Below are 17,963 nucleotides of genomic sequence, written 5' to 3'. Positions count from 1 at the left end.
AAGTTACTAACTCTATTACATTGTAGTATCGGTTCATATATACTTTCTCAACCTGTAGACACACAAAGAGTCAATACCGCCTCCACTGAGGCTCGATCTAACCTCTCCTAATTTTCTTTACTTAATATTAGAGTATTATTTTAATTTATAACTTTTTAAAAGACAAAACGGGAAGGGTAATAACTTTTTGTACTTCTCCCAAAAGGTTAAATCTCCAACCTCCACATGACAGAGCATTTGAGATGATATAAATCACGGTGACTCAACAGCAACATGACCAAATGCCAGTGTTCACAAGGATCTGCCCACTTTGGACATAATAAGTGATGAATTGAAATGTTTAAATTCTTCCTTAAATTAAGTTATTGGGGGAGACTAAAGAGTGGTAATTTATTTTTCACCCAATTTTATTTTCAAGATTCTCTGATCTACGTAACATTTTCAAGTTAAAAAAAAAAAAAAAAGAAAATGAAACTCTCTAATCATGGTTAATCATCCAACGAGTTAATTAAGTTTAAAAAAAATCATAAAATGACTACATATAATAATTAAATAATGGATACAAAAAATATGACATCTCAAGTGATAAAATTTTAATAAAATAATTTTAAAGAAAAAGTACAACAAGAGTCTAGGAACTAGGGTAAGCCCACCCTGTCACTAGCTTTTGCAAAAATTTATTGTGCACCCTAGCTCAAAACGACTTCATTTTGTACTTTTTTTTGTGTCTGTTTTTTTAGAACTTACATAATAAAAGTATCTTATTCTTATTTTTCCACGTCATATAGTGAAAGTGAGAGAGTAGAATTTAAGAATACATATAGTAAAACTCTCAGTGTTTTATCCTTATTTCCTAGTGGGCCGCACCACACATCATGTGATTATTGTAAGTCAAGTACATTTAATCATATAGTTCTTTTATCTATCTAGTTGTCATATCCTATTAAAACTAATTGGTGATGAGTAAGTAGACGTTAACCATTTAACCACATCCTTCTTGATAAGTCACAACGGTCACGTCTCAAAACGAGCAGGGGCTAAACTCGGCTAATCATGCCGACGCTCAGCACTAACACCAATTTTAATTTTTCTTAGGATTTATTATTTTTATGTGTGTGTGTGTGTGTATCTACTCTAAATCTAAAAACATAATAAGTGTGGATGAAGGTTATACCCTTCTTTTATGTCCGTTTTTTCCGTTAAGTTTTATGATACATTATCCTATAAATGTTGTACTATATAATATTTTAGACAAACATACCCCTACCATTATAACTTCTCTTATTTTTTCCACTATTGCTACCATGCACATGCATCCACCATATATTTTCTTATTTTCAATAATAATAATAATAATAATAATAATAATAATAATAATAATAATAATAATAATAATAATAATAATAATAATATACACATTATATATTGGGGGTTATATCTTAGTTACTTCTTAAAATATAAATATTAAATTTATAGAAATGTTTTAAGTTATTATAATAATAATAAATTAATAATAATAATAATAATAATAATAATAATAATTATTATTATTATTATTATTATTATTATTATTTACAATAATTTAAATATCTAAAATCTAAATAAATTTAAGAATTTAATATAAAATATTAATATTGGGCACCTATTTTTTGCGCATCGCACATAAGAAATACTAGTGTGTGTGTGTGTGTGTGTGTGTATATATATATATGTGTGTGTGTGTGTGTGTGTATATATATATATATATATATATATATACACACACACACACACACACACACATATATATACACACACACACACACACACACACACACACACACACACATGGGTTATATATAGGGTGGGGGAGGGGGTCCCTACTGATAAGTGTTAAAATGTGTCACTTTTTTGGATTAATTAACAGTCATATTTTGCTTAATTAGAGTCCTTTAGGCCTATTATGTGCTTAGAATAGCTTAATTTGATTAAAGTTAGGCACAAGGACTAGTTTTGATTACATTTGTGAAAATAGCAAAATATTGACAATTTTATGACATTCCAGCGATATTTCGGAAGAAAAATTATATCTGGAGCTAGGAGTGTCCGATCAAGGTGATTCATGTGGCCAGGGATTCGCATCGAAAAGATCTACAACTTTCATGCAGATCACGAAGGCCAATTCGAATATCTAAGCGGTCAAAATCAGTGAAGGAAGAATCAGGAGACCCATTTATGCAAGCTATCACGCAGTAACGACGGAGTAAATGGGAAATAATGTTATTTCCCATTTACGCACCGCGTCACGCTGTAAGGCGCACGTAGATGGGAAATAATGGGCTGAAGACAATTTTAAAAGGCGAAAATTTCCAGATTTAAGGGCAATTCATTATTCATTTTGCAACTTTCTCACTCTAGGGTTTTCTAGGTTAGAATTCTCTCTACCTTCTCTCTAGAAATTAGATTCCTTTTCACCTTCTTTCACTTCTATAGCTTAGGTTAGTCTAGTATTTCATCTCTAACTCATCTACAAAGCTTGTAATCATGGATTGGAGTGGGATTGAACCACAAATTCTTCATCTTCAATAGAGAAGTTTCTTACTCTTCTTTTAAGCTTTTGTGCAATGCTTATGATATTTTCTTGTGCTTTCTTGTTATGCTTATGAAGTGTGAGTAGTCCATTTTTGGGCTTGGTGGTGAGCTGTCGTAGGCTCCCAAATTAAAACCTTACAAACGTAGTAGCGGGAGTAAGGATCGATTCCACGAGGAGTAACTAGTTTAATGTATGTGCTCAAATTACAGTAAAGGGGGGTTTGGTATGAAGATGATAATCAAAGAAAATAAACGAATAAAGCAATGAAAACAATATATTGAAAGCACCTATAATAGAAAACCTTGGTTAGTAAAGATCCACCACCGGAATTTAACACTGATCATTGATTCAAAAGGTAATTAGTATGCAATTGAATATTTGTCGTGAAATTATTTCATTTCTGTTTTCCCTTAGTTGTAGGTAAATAAAGCACAAGCGGTTTAATTACCCCTAACTACTAAATAACCTAAGACAAGCGCTATAGATTTAATTTAATAGCAGCAATAGGAACTAGGAAAACCAACAAACTAAATAACACAAGCACAAGCAGTTGCATTTAATTTAGGAAAATATTCTTCCTGAAATCAATTATCACTAAGCCGTCAATAATTAACCTCAGTTGCTACTGAATATTAGAATAATTTGTAGCACAACATTATCTAATATAGCAAATAATTATATCAAATAACTTAGAAGAATATTTAATACCCAAATGCATAAAAATTATATAATAAAATAAATAAATAATCTTACAGCATAATCAATTCCGGGGCTTCAATTCACTAAACCAAGCTAAAGAAATTAGTCACGAATGGACATTGACAACAACTTTAAAGAATAATCGAGAGGGAAAGAATGAACGTTTTACAATAGGAAACTTCTACTATTTATACTACTCTTAAAATATACTAGAACAATTCTCCGCCATTCATTTTTCCTATTTTTTAGCCGTACACGAATCAATCGACGAGCTTTCCGCTGCTGCCGCATGCCGTGCGCATGGTAATTGACGCATTCAATATTTCAATTCTTGCTGTTGCGCTGTACATAATGAAATTAAAGAAGCAACATAAAATATAATATAAAGTGTTAATTGGTTTGCATGCTAAGAATTGGACGGTTGAAATGGATTATAAACCATATTATTAACTAAATGAATTAAAATATAATAAAGGAATTAAGCTCAAAACACATTATTAATTAAATATTATTATAAAACATTAATTAATTAATTAAATCCTAAAATGAAATAATTAGTAAATAATTATAAGTAACTAATGCAAAAATATTATAAAGATGTACCTAAAATATGAGGGTAAAATATGCCTATCACTTGGATTAGGGTGATATTGCCAACCTAGATGCTAAATAGGTGATTATTGCATAAGGGGGAAGAACTCTAACCTAGGTTTCATTTGTTTGTGAATGTTTTATGTTGAATCTTGTTAATATTTGGTACGTAACTCTTATTAACTTACTTTTGGATAGTTCTTCTCTACAATGAAAGTTGGGTGAAGAGCTTAAGCCTCTCCTTTCTCAAACCTATTTTCTTTCTATGAAAATAAGGAAGAATTGGAGGCCTAAATGCTTATGTGCTTAAAGAGCTAGGAATTGATACACCACGAAAGTGGGGCAATCCTTGCTCTAATCCTTGTTCTTTAGCTTACGAAAATGGCTTTAAAGTAGGATTTTTATGTTTTTTGCCTTTATGATCCTTTGGTTGATGTTCTCCCCTAATCCCTAAAAGTTGTTAAAGCATCTAGAAGGCAATACTCCCCTAATTTGAGCCCATCTTTTATTATTGTGTTTACTCGTGTTTGAATTGCGTTATCTTAACTAGACTTTTAGCCTCTAATTGTTGACTTTTACTCAATCTTGATTATGAATTTGCTTGGATTCTTGTGGGTTCCAATGCTTTGGTGCCTAGAACCTTAGTTGTCACTCAAGTACGTACCATAGTCCCAATCCCTAGCGGACGACAATTTACACCCGTATACTCACCATCTCTTTCCTGTACATCACCTACTAAGAGAGTGTTAGCAAAATCAAACACATCATACATGACCTTCTAACAAACGAATCGTGTTTTACCAGTTCAGCCACCCGATGTGTATGTATGTAGGCTATGTTTGGCAAACCTAGTTGAAAAGGTAGCTGAAAGCTGAAAAGATATAAGCTAGAAGCTAAAAACTAAAGAGCTGTTAACTAGCTGATTATTCTTAAAAGTGTTTGGTAAAATTAACTTTTTGATAAGCTGATAAATGTAAAAAGACTAAAAAAAAAACATTTTCATAAAATTTAAATGATGTGATTATTATATTATTTTTATATTAATAAATATATGAGATATATTTAATATTAAAATTTTTTTAATTATCAATAAATTAATTAAGAGAAATAATTTTATTAGTTATATTGTCTTTATATTTCTCCAATGTAAAAATACTTTACATTCAAATTCATCAATTGGTTATATTCACTACATTGTTTATTATCTTTTTTGTGCACTATTTTTTAATTAAATATCAAAGTTATAATACAAGATAATGCTATATATTTATTTACCAAGTAATTTATTAATACCAAAAAAAAATTAAAAAAATATAATTAATAAAGCCAATCATATTAACTACGGGATCTGTTGAGAAAGAGAGTATTCAAATCACACAACAAATTGAAGTGAGGACAACCTCGCAATGTCCTTGTTTGACAATCAGCAGTTAGCGGATTTGACCATCGAATTATATCAACGGTTGGTAAAAAGATATTTGAAAAATTAGCTGTTTAGATTAACATGTAAAATGACCTAAAGGTATATATTTAATAATAATAATAATAATAATAATAATAATAATAATAATTGCTTTAAATATATATATATATATATATATATATATATATATATATATATATATATATATATATATATATATAATTAATTAATTAAGCCAATCATATTAACTACGGGATCTGTTGAGTAAGAGAGTATTTAAATCACACAACAAATTGAAGTGAGGACAACCTCGCAATGTCCTTGTTTGACAATCAGCAGTTAGCGGATTTGACCATCGAATTATATCAACGGTTGGTAAAAAGATATTTGAAAAATTAGCTGTTTAAATTAACATGTAAAATGAACTAAGGGTATACATAATAATAATAATAATAATAATAATAATAATAATAATAATAATAATAATAATAATTGTTATATATATATATATATATATATATATATATATATATATATATATATATATATATATATATATATATATATATATATATATATATATATATATAATTAAGCCAATCATATTAACTATTTGGGGAATTTATTGACAAAAAGAGCATTCAAATCACACAATAAATTGAAGTGGGAAACTACCTCGCAATGTCCTTGTTTGAGAATTAGCAGTTAGCTCTTCAATATTAGTATATATTTAATATTTTATGCCCTAATTTTTATTTGTTCTCCCTTATGTCTCGTATTTGGTTTTGTTAGTGTTTTTATTTTGTCCAAAACCCCAACATATAATTGACAATATTATTATGGGAAACTAAGATAGGGTTTAGTTTGGTGTCTGTTTACTCTTACAGAAGACTGATTGATCAGGTTCATCAACAGACGCCCTGATACTGAAGATCTGATAAAGGGAGATGTTTCCAAAATGCTGAACACGGTTTGAGAAGACAGTTTTGGAAAGAATATCAGCGGATCTGTTTTGGAAGGTATGGACCAAATCTTTAAGATTGCATTCTTCACAAATTGTCCTACCATCTACAATCAAAGATATTTTTGGAGAGTGTTTTTACCAAGGAAGTATAAGTATCATCATTCGGTCAAGAATTAGGGTCACGAGTTTAAGAAGACAAAAATAATCCGTGCTACACTACTTATCTTTGATTATCATGTCTCTTCTCAAGATAATATGTTCTTGGTGATTATGATGAAGAACTTGAGAAGAACTAACATTGCTTAAACGAAAAGACGCGAAGATCATTCAGTTGTGTGAACAACGTGGGACTGCGTCATTGAAGCAGACTGCATCAGAGTTAGCTCTCCAATTGAAGGGATTTCATTGGACTTCTGCATGCGTGGCTCTCCGACTTCAACAATTCACTAAACCTTTGTAGACTGGGTACGTACCTTGTGTGGGACACTTGGGTGAGATTGTTGTTTCTCTACCTTTGTACATTGGATTATGAGTTAGTGAATTGGACGCCTCGGTGATCGTCTCCCAGATGTAGATACACACTGTATCGAACTGGGTAAACATCGTATGTGTTGATTTATCTTCTACTTTAGTTTTCTTCTATAAACCAACCCTCAATCTAACTAAATGACGGACTATTCATGTCCTTGAATCAGTCAGTCCAGTATATTAGTCGATTATTTCTAATAATAATCTTAAACTGAGAAAATGCAAAATTACAGGTTTCAACCATAACAATACAATTATAATATTGACAATTATAATCAATCTTGACTATATTGTCTTACATTTGTAAACTTAGAATTAACTATTTAAATACACAAATTCAACATTCAATTATCTATGCATGAACAATTCCAATATAGTCTTGCCTTAATATACTTTAAAGTACTTATTTTTTTTTAAAAAATTGACATTATCTCAATCGCGCAATGTGCGTAAAAAACTAGTATATACTAATAAAAGTCAAAGAGAGTTAGACCTATAATGGGTAGAAAAAATTACGGTCAAATTTTTTAATCAAATGAATGACTCATATTGATCAGATTTTAATTTTTTCTTGAGATTTCCTAATTTATCCTTAATATTCGTTAACTTTCCCGTTAAATATTATCTTTTCTCTTAATTTCTGTTAGTTCACCGTTAACTTACTCATTGATTTCAATAAGAAAGGTCTTAGGTTCGAACCTCATCCCAATCAAAGTTGGCATAATTAGAACTCTATTTTACTCTTATTAAATTAAATAATAATTTAGTAGCTACAACAAAAAATAATACATATGCATTTCTTTAATTTAGAATTATGTGTATACAATGCCTTTATTCAATTTTTTTATTCATTATCAATAAATTAAATAAGAGAAATAATTTCATTAGTTATATTGTCATTATTTTTCTCCAATATGAAAATTCTTTACATTCAAATTCATCAATTGATTATTTTCAAAAAAAAAAAAAAAAAAATTCATCAATTGATTATATTCGCTACATTGTCCCTACAATGTCTTTATTAACAAAAAAAATTATTCATTTTCAATAAATTAATTAAGAAAAATAATTTCATTAGTTAAATTGTCTTTATTTTAGTCCAATGTAAAAATTCTTTACATTTAAATTTATCAATTGATTATATTCACTACATTCTCTATTATCTTTTTTGTGCACTGTTTTTTAATTAAATATCAAAGTTATAATACAAAATAATGCTATATATTTATTTACCCAAGTATTTTATTAATACCATGAAAAAATTAAAAAAATATATATAATTAATAAAGCCAATCATATTAACTACTTGAGGGATATGTTGACAAAGAGAGTATTCAAATCACACAACAAATTGAAGTGGGAACTACCTCGCAATGTCCTTGTTTGACAATCAGCAGTTAGCGGTTAGCGTTAGTGTATTTGACTAAGGAATTATATCAACGGTGGGTAGAAAGATATTTGAAAAAATTAGCTGTTTAGATTAACATGTAAAATGACCTAAGGGTATACATATATTTCATAATAATAATAATAATAATAATAATAATAATAATAATAATAATAATAATAATAATAATAATAATAATAATAATAATAATAATAAAATGACTTATGATATGCAGTTCAGCCCGATGGAGATAAGATATTGTCAATAGATAGCAGAATGGAAATAGATACTCAGGTGGTGTGCAAGACTATTCAACCAGTGTCAGTCTTGGGTAAGTTTGACAAAATCATTAAAGAAGCTTTAAGTTCCTCCAAAGAATTCAGCTTCAAATGTGTGAAACAGTCTACGAATCAAGTTTTCTGGAGCATTGCTAGGGAAGTTGTTTCTATGTTTGACTGTAAGAAATGTTTGACTATTCCATCGATCTTTATTGTAAACATTTCAGCCTATGATTAATGAATTAGTTTCCTTATTTTCAAATAAAACAATAATAATAATTGTTTTAAAAAAATAAAAAAAAAATTTAATAAAATAAATAAAATTAACAAAATTAGAAAAATATAGGGAGCCGAACGTTCGGCTCCCATTAGTTTTGTCACTTTTTCCACATCGGTGGGAAAAGTGGCATGGGAGCCTTGAGGCTCCTATAAAAGGAGCCTGAAGGCTCCAATTTAAAAATTAAGTTTTTCCATCCGTTGATGGGCAAGCAGTGAGCAAGTGAAACTGGCTCTTGTTATTCAAGGAATCGAAATGACTCTACAGTAAATTTTTTTTTTTTTTTTTTTTTTTCATATAGTGGTGTTTTGGGGAAATCATTCTAAAAAAACGCTAAGTGAAAATATTGTAAATTGCAATGTTTGTATTTTCAGTGGATTGGAAAAAATTGTTTTTTTTCAAACTGTTGAATAATCAAACACTTTCTTCAGCATTTTGATCTTTGGGTTACATCATATTTACCAATCGTTCAATATCTTTGGGTTACATTATAATTAAAATTTTTAATTTTTACTATATCTAAATTCCTTAAATTAGGAATTTCTTTAACCATAATAATTTATTCAAGAATAATGGTTGAACTAAATGAATACTCAGCAAAACACCTAAAGGACTGGTACCGTCGATTCATTCATTGATCTTGTATATATGTGCATTCAGTAAATATATTGCAACAAAAATACTTGGTTACTATTTAACAAAAGTTTAGTAACAATTATAATGAATCTCCTGTATTACATTGTATTCATATACTATGAGTTACATATTTAAATAAATAAATTGGATATTAAATTACTTATGTATGAACTTCTCATATATAATCTTGCATTTATATACTTTCAAATATTTATTTAATTATAAACATTGGGCATTAACTCATTCGCGCAATGCGCGTGTAAAACTAGTATAAACATAAATGTGCAATCCAATTATCAGTTTACACTTTTCGTTTAGATGAAGCACTTGAAAATTTCCAGTGCACTAATTTAAGGAGCATCATAAATTAATTACCTCACCGAAGAATGGTCCTAATGTCTCCAAGTTCCACAAGGGTGTCTTTGATTGAAAGCAACTCCTTGACTGCATTGCCAATGCTCATTCTTTCCCTAGGTAACTCCAAGGAACAAGCTATTCCAATCTTAAGAATCGATACAAGGCATTCTATTATCTGGTTCTGAAGTACAAGACTTTTAGGTGTTGCATTAGTTTTTTTGTGGAATAGCTTTGGATCCACAATCTCAGTGACTTGCTCAGGAATGCTCATTCTAACATGGTTATGAAGAGTTAAGCCATTATTGAAGATATCACTAGTAGGACTTTTACTGGCAAACATTTATAGTAAAAGGATCCCATAGCTATACATATCACCAAATGTTGACAAATCACTTCCCATCCCAGACTCTGAAAAAATTCAAATTCAAGCATTAGTATTCTTTCAGTGTGTGTGTGTGTGTATACACACACACACACACACACACACACACACACACACACACACACACACATATATATATATATATATATATATATATATATATATATATATATATATAGGGGTGATCACATGTGGCCATGTTGTTAGGTGTGGTCATATGGTCAATTACAGGCCATTAGATTAGATAGATCTAATGAATCACATTAATCAAGATTCTTCTAGTATTTTCGCGCACATTCTCCTACCCCGCGAACTGCAAGGGTAAACTCGTCATAAGGCACCAGAATAGGGAAAATCACATTGTTGTGCGTTTTATTTGTGTAATTGGTGCATTATTAGCCTTACTCTGGTGTATTTGTAGATTCCCATTGGTGCCAAGTTTAGGTGCGGCAACGCTTTCCCGTGTGGTCAGTGCGGCCGCACCAATTGTTATACAAATATACACAATCCATGTTATGAAATGCACAACAAAAAACATACACAAATTAGGTAGCATCACCAAAAACGCGCCATTAGATATGAATAAATACACAATACAGTGTTCGAGAATACACTATTGGTGTGTTTCACTATGGTGTGTTTTATTACACTATTGGTGCATGTTGTCAACACTGTTGGTGTATTCTGGAACCCGACCGCTATAAATGGCCACTGTAATTACCATAACACCCCCAGCGCGAAAATCCTCATAATTAGCCACTGCCGTTAGATTAAACTGATTCAACGACACAGATACGACCATATCGCCTCACCTAATGACATGACCACATATGAGCGCTCTTCTAGAAGAGCGCTCATATGTGGTCATGTCATTAGGTGAGGCGATATGGTCGTATCTGTGTCGTTGAATCAGTTTAATCTAACGACAGTGGTAATTCTGAGGATTTTCGCGCGTTTTGGTAAGTGGGGGTGTTATGGTAATTACAGTGGCCATTTATAGCGGGCGGGTTCCAGAATACACCAACAATGTTGCCAACATACACCAATAGTGTAATAAAACACACCACAGTGAAACACACCAATGGTGTATTTCCGGGTTATGGTAATTACAGTGGCCATTTATAGCGGCCGGGTTCCAGAATACACCAACAGTGTTGACAACATGCACCAATAGTGTAATAAAACACACAACAATGTGATTTTTCCTATTCCGATGTTTTATGACGAGTTTACCCTTGCAGTTCGCTAGGTAGGAGAATGTGCGCGAAAATACTAGAAAAATCTTGATTAATATGATTCATTGGATCTATCTAATCTAATGGCCTATAATTGACCATATGACCACACCTAACAACATGACCACATGTGATCACCCCTATATATATATATATATATATATATATATATATATATATATATATATATATATATAAAGTTTTTATGTTTAATTAGAAGTGATATATTCTCTCTTAACGGTTTTAAGGAGAATAGTGCACCTGGAGCTGCATATCCAAAAGTCCCTTTAATTCCTATAGATGAACTCACTTGGTTAGATGAAGATGCAAGTGTAACTTCCGTGGGAAGAAACTTTGCTATTCCAAAATCAGCCACGTGACCAACCAAGTCTCCATCCAACAAAATATTGCTTGGCTTCAAATCACAATGTATTAAACCTGTCTCCAATTGATTATGAAGATAATCAAGTGCATTTGCCACATCAATTGCAATATTTACCCTCTGTAACAAGTTCAAATTCTTTAAATCATTTTTCTCTCCTATGTCTTTTGAGTGATTGTGCATCCAATTGTCCATGTTACCATTGATCATATACTCATAAACAATGGCCAAGAAGTCATTACCCTCATGGTCAATGCTACAACAAGCTGTCAAAACCTTTACCAAGTTTCGGTGCCTAATTTTCCTCAATGCTTCACATTCCGCCAAAATGCTCTTGGATGCTCCTCTAACTTGAAGCTTGAACACTTTAATTGCAACAATTCCCAAACTACCATCAAGAATGCCTTTGTAAACAGTGCTGAATTTTCCAAAACCAATTATGTTGGATTTAAAAAATTCATTAGTTGCCTTCTGGATACCCCAATATGACAACTTAGGCATGAGCTCTGTTGTTGCATCCAACGTTAAAGGCTGCTTGTTCTTCTGCTTGTAAATGAACACACTGAGAGCCACAATTATCAGCAGAATCAAAGTCCCACTCGAAATTAAAATTGCCAACTTTTGAATATGGGACAGATGTTGTCTTTCCCCTTCTCTTGGGCATGTTGGCAACCCAAATTGTGGAATACCTCCACAAAGGTTGTTACCAACAAGCTCAACTTCAGTCTTGTGTTTAAAAATCCCTTCAGTAGGTATCTCACCTTCCAAATGGTTAAATGATAAATTCAACCGCTTCAAGTACTGAAGTTTACCTAGAAATTCAGATATTTTTCCTGTGAGGTTATTACAAGATAGATCTAAAATTTCAAGGCGTTTTAAAGAACTGAAAGAAGGAGAGATAAATCCATGAAAAAGATTATGATTGATGTTGAGTTCAGTCAAGCTATTCAGTGCACCAATGGTACTTGGAAGTGTGCCTAAAACATGTTGTTTGAGAGGTTTAGTGACACCAAATTTTTGAACCCACGAATCTCTACAGGAAGAGGACCTGTAAAGTGATTGTGAGAGAGGTCTAGATGCACAAGTGATGTGAAGATAACTTTGGAAAAATTTCCTTGGAGTTTGTTGTTAGAAAGATCTAATTCTAACAAACACTTAGAATTTTCAAAACTTATCGGTATAGTACCTCGCAACTCATTGAATTGTAGGTAAAGCTCTCTAAATGGTCAGATTTCCCAATGAAATTGGAATCTCACCAAACAATTTGTTTCCATCAAGGTATAAGCCAATGAGTTTTTGAAGGCTTCCCCATGAGCTTGGAATAGTACCGCCTAGTTGGTTTTCTGATAAGTCTAGGTGTTGTAAGTTAACAAGAAGACAAATTTCACTTGGAATAGTACCACTTATGACATTTTCTCCAATGAGAAAATTCTCAAGACTTGAAAAGTTTGCAATGAATCTCGACAAAACCCCTCCAAAATTGCAGTTATAAAGAGATAGGATCACTAGTGTAGCAGTACTATTGAGAAGAGATGACATGAAATCCAAATCAGTGGATTTTCCATTGCGAAGCGGATTGTCGTCAAGTGAAACAAAATTAAGTCTTTTAAGTCCACTAAATGACGGTACCCCTCCATATAAATCATTTTGGCCAACATAAAATCGGTGTAGTGCTGTGGCATTTGACATTGAGATAGGAAGTCGCCCTCTTAAAAAATTATAATAAATATAAAAATACTCTAGATTTGGAAGTGTAAAGCCTAAATTGGCAGGAAGATATCCCTCAAGTTTATTTACTTGTACATCAAAAGTTACCAATGATGACAGATTGAAAATGGATAGGGGAATGGTAGAACTCAGGTTGTTATAGCCTAGACCAATAGCAAAAACTTTCTGCAGGCATCCAAAAGAAGTAGGAATTTTTTCCTTGAAATTATTTTCACCAAAAGAAAGTACCTTGAGTGATGAAAAATTGCGTATGTAAGCAGGTATCTCTCCCATCAAGTGGTTTCTGAAAACCGAAAAGTACTCAAGTTTGGACAGTGACCGAAACTCCAAAGGAAATGTACCCCTTAGATTATTGTTTCCCCAAAAAAAAAAAAAAAAAAACCTCTTAGACTAACACAATGTGAAAAGTTTTTTGGAATTTCACCTGAAAATACATTTCTTTCCAGAACCAACACACTTAATCTTCTAAGCCTACCCATCTCTTTAGGAATTATACCTGATAGAGTGTTGTTGTAAAGAATCAATTCTCTAAGAAAACTCAAGTTCCCAATTGCAGGGGACAAAGAGCCTTGAAGGTTGCTCGACTCCAAATCGATTGTTACAACTCGTTGGTGTTCGCGACCACAAGTTATTCCAACCCAATTACAGAAATGGGTAGACTCATTCCATGATTGAAGAGGATCTCCGATCATGTTGGCCTTGAATGAAAGTAATGCTCGGTGATCAGAAACATTTCCAGGCAGGTAGAAGGAAGTTTTGCTAAGGAAGGCAAATATGGCATAAAAACAAAATAGGGAGGAGCTCATTTTGTGGACTGGAAAAGATACAAACTTTATTATACTGAGTGCACTTGGACTGGGTGGAAACCGGAAAGATCAGAGTATATATAGAGCTCAAGAATACAAAACCACACACATGCATATATTGATGAAGTCTAATTTTTTAACTAGGGACAAATCCGTGAAGAGTTAATTCTCTAAATGGTCATCCGACTATGACTTTTTTTCAAATTGGTTCCTTGACTTTTAATTGCACACAAAGTGGTCCTCCGATTATTGAATTTTAAGCCAACTCTAAGCCTCATGACAAATACTGGCTTTGATGAAAAAAAAAAAAAAACCTTTTAGCCAATCATATGACTTATACATTACCTAAGAAATGCTAGCTATTTAAATTTATCTAAGGGTAAAACAGTTGAAATGGTTTAGAAAGTTGTGAAGCATATTTCCAACACGAAGATCACCAAGCACAGGAATATAAATGACTTTCATCGGTGAGGGCTATTGACTTGGAATTTTGCATGATATATGCACAGAATTCCAAAGAAGATTTTTTTTTTTTCTTTTTCTGTAGAGATCAAATTTCAGTTACGTTGCTCTTGTGGATGATAAAGGTCGTCTTTAGGATTACTTTGATGACTCGGTCTGGAAAATAGCAGGTAGAATGTGTAGAAAATTATTGTACAAATTAAATTTCTGCACATTACTATTCCTGAAAGCAATCGATCGCATAGAAATTTTGGGGGACCAAACTCCGCGTGGAAATTTGGGTCTTGACAATAGCTAGTAGAACGTTTACACTCAATGACCTTATGATCTAGTGACACTGAGTAACTCTCCCATATAAAAAGTCACGAGTTCAAGTTTCGTAGGGATGTTATTGATTTTTTATATTTCAGTAGGTTGAGAAAGTAGTTACGAACAAAGTCAATAGTACTAAAAAAAAGTATTGTACAAATTTATGCATAATATAGTTCATGAAAACAATTGCATGGCAATTTTGGGGTCAAATGTGTGCATCATAAATACAAAGTACATTTTAAATATGTTGGAATAAATAGTAAAAATGACATTGTAAGTGGTTATTTTGTGGTACAAACATAGGTCGGGTCCACCTCTAAATTGATTCTCAAAGTAGATCCATTAACTTGGAAAATGAAATTTGAAAGGCTTATAAGTAGCCTTTGTCCCACATTGAAAAGGAAGGGAATTTCCACCACTATATATATATACAAAGAGTCTTTTAAAATGAGGTTGAATTTTATTGCATAGAGACTTTCCCAAACACGCTGTCGCAGAATGTGCATGACAAAGACATAGTATGCTTTATCTTGTGTATTGAATTTACATTAGTTGTATGAACTATGATTCATAGAATAATGATTTCAACTTTGGGGGACCAAACTCCGCGTGAGATTAACTTCTGCATAATACAAATTTTTGAAAAAAAATGCTGAAATGATTGCATATAAAATGGTAGTCGCCGTTGTTGTTGCTTACTATTATTACTTGATGGAAATTTTCACAATTATGTGCCAAACACACTGATAATTGATAAACATGCATGTGATTTCAAGTGTTGCTTCCATTTACTTGCTAGAAAGTATTAAATTCACTTTTAGTCCCATGATTTTTAAAGTATTATGATTTTTGGTGCACAGTTTTAAATTTGTTCAATTTTATTGTCTAACTTTGAGATTTTATCAGTTTTGGTTCTTCCGACCAAATTGAAGGCGAAATGTTACCAGATTTTATATTTTAGGCGCAAAATCGTTATCTTAAGAAAAAGATCTTCAATATCTAAACAAAAGAAAAATCATATTAAGAGAAAAAGAGAAAAGTTTGCCAATCATTGATGCTATAAATCCTATAAATCTTTGTCTAGATTCTACCCATTCATAACTTTGTTTATGTCTATGATTCTACCCCATATATAGACCTATTTTGAGAGAAAAATACTTTGGTTTTTTGCAAAAAAATGTGTCTTAATTCATTTGTTTATATCATTAGGTGCATAAATGTTGATTTGAAGACAAATGTATGCTTTTCCGGGCATTTTGAGTGAATCTCGAGTCAATGGGAATCAACGTAAAGTCAAAGAGCTAGGTGGCTAAAATGCTTCAAAGAGAGCTAAAGAGTGGTACTTTCAATGGATTTGATCACAAGAACAAAATAAGGAAAAGTGGAGCAAAAGACCAAAGAGTTGTAATTCCCACTGAATTTGGCGACACCTTAGTATTTTGATCATATCTCATGCTAGGAATGTCTGAATCAGGTTATTATTGCGTTATTAGAAAGAAGACTCGAAGGGCCACAACCTATGATGCAAAAAACTCGAAGCATCAAAAACTTCGAGAAAGTTGCACGAAGATTGATGCTGAAACTCGACACGTCGAAAATCCTGAACTGAATTTGGAAAGTTGGGCAGAAACTTCCTAATCTCTTCCTATTCAGCTCCATCTATAAAAATCTCATCTTCCCTCAACCCTAAGGACTCAGAAACTGCGTTTTGGAGCAAGAGAAGAGAAGAAAAACACATCAAGAGCTACAAGTCACCTTGGAAGAAGAGGAAAAGCTAGAGAGATTTGGGAGAATTTCTTTACCTTTTCTTTTACTTTCTTTGTTGCGTGTGAACTCATTGATATTGTAACGAATGCTAATCCAGCCATGAGTGGCTAAGTTATCGTAGAGATTTTTGAGTAAAAGTGTTTATGAATCTATGTGCCTAGTTCTCAGATTCTTTAATGTTGGTCCCGATAGGGTGGTAAAAAGTCTAGAGGGTGGGGAGGGGGGGGGGAGGGGGGGGGGGGAGTGAATAGACTTTTTAAACTTTTTCTCAATAAATAACACTTTGGTAATTTCAACTCTAAGTAACAAGATATGTAACTCATATGTGCAACGGAAAGATTTATCAACCAAGTGTTACGTAAAATCAAAGAGATATATCACATGCAATATGATGGATATGCTTGGTATGGCTCAAATAATAAGTATGCAAATTTATGCCCACATGCATACGTAAAAACTACTAGACCCAGATGAATAAATTTGCACAGTATAAGATGGGTCAGTCAAATATTCAACATGCAAGACAATAAATGAATATTTAAAGAGATGGTTCACTCAATATGTATGCAATATCACGTGTGAATCAATGAATGAATCCAAATAGAATAGTGTCTGCATGCACTTGTAAAGTCACATAACCCAAACAATGAGATAGATAAATAAGACGAATAGTAAATGGGTTAGTATGCATACAATAATAAATAAAGGCAGTAAGTAAATGAGAGAGGCAATTTATAGTGGTTCAGAGGTGGTGTAATCCTCCTAGTCCACTCTTCTCCTTTCACTCCAAGGAGGAAATTCACTATCTCGTTCACCCAGATACAAATAGTGAATCAAGTGCTACACAAGCACTTCCCGCGTGTTGTGCACACAGCTACACTCAATCCTGAGTATCTCGCACAATCCCGAGTATCTCGCACAAAGCTATACTCCTACACCAACTAAGTGTCTTGCACACAGGTACACTTAGCACCACCGAGTGTCTCGCACACAGCTACACTTAGCAACCACGAGTGTTTCGCACAAAGCTACACTTAACAGGGTAGTGTCTTGCACAAAGCTACACTCAACCCTCTTTCTACACACAGTAGAGATAAGAAATAGAGAAAACAAATTTCTCTTCTAAGGACTTGAAGAATCTCTCGTGAAAGCTCAACTGGATATTTCGATTTTTTGC

At 32.3% G+C, this 17,963-nt stretch overlaps 1 protein-coding gene across 1 annotated transcript; it reads right to left on the bottom strand.

The window, feature by feature from the left end:
- Window positions 1-10,037: 10,037 nt before the first annotated feature.
- LOC109174388 (LRR receptor-like serine/threonine-protein kinase EFR) lies at window positions 10,038-14,245 on the bottom strand. Its single transcript, XM_019323627.1, has 3 exons — window positions 13,936-14,245; window positions 11,591-12,688; window positions 10,038-10,120 (listed from the first exon to the last, which is right to left on the bottom strand). The coding sequence occupies exons 1-3, from the start codon at window positions 14,243-14,245 to the stop codon at window positions 10,053-10,055; spliced, it is 1,476 nt and encodes a 491-aa protein (XP_019179172.1). The 3' UTR covers window positions 10,038-10,052.
- Window positions 14,246-17,963: the final 3,718 nt, after the last annotated feature.

Source organism: Ipomoea nil, unplaced genomic scaffold, assembly GCF_001879475.1.
Source record: "Ipomoea nil cultivar Tokyo-kokei standard unplaced genomic scaffold, Asagao_1.1 scaffold0642, whole genome shotgun sequence".
NCBI lineage: Eukaryota > Viridiplantae > Streptophyta > Magnoliopsida > Solanales > Convolvulaceae > Ipomoea > Ipomoea nil.
This window is presented reverse-complemented; position numbering and strand designations above follow the sequence as displayed.

Bases quoted from the DNA above. Each gene is read 5' to 3' on its own strand.
- LOC109174388 (XM_019323627.1), bottom strand. From the start codon at position 14,245: ATGAGCTCCTCCCTATTTTGTTTTTATGCCATATTTGCCTTCCTTAGC. The intron at 12,689-13,935 runs GTATAATTCCTA...AACATGTTTTAG, and splicing joins TTACAACAACACTCTATCAG to GCACACTTCCAAGTACCATT. The intron at 10,121-11,590 runs GTGCACTATTCT...GAATTTTTTCAG, and splicing joins TTTTGGATATGCAGCTCCAG to AGTCTGGGATGGGAAGTGAT.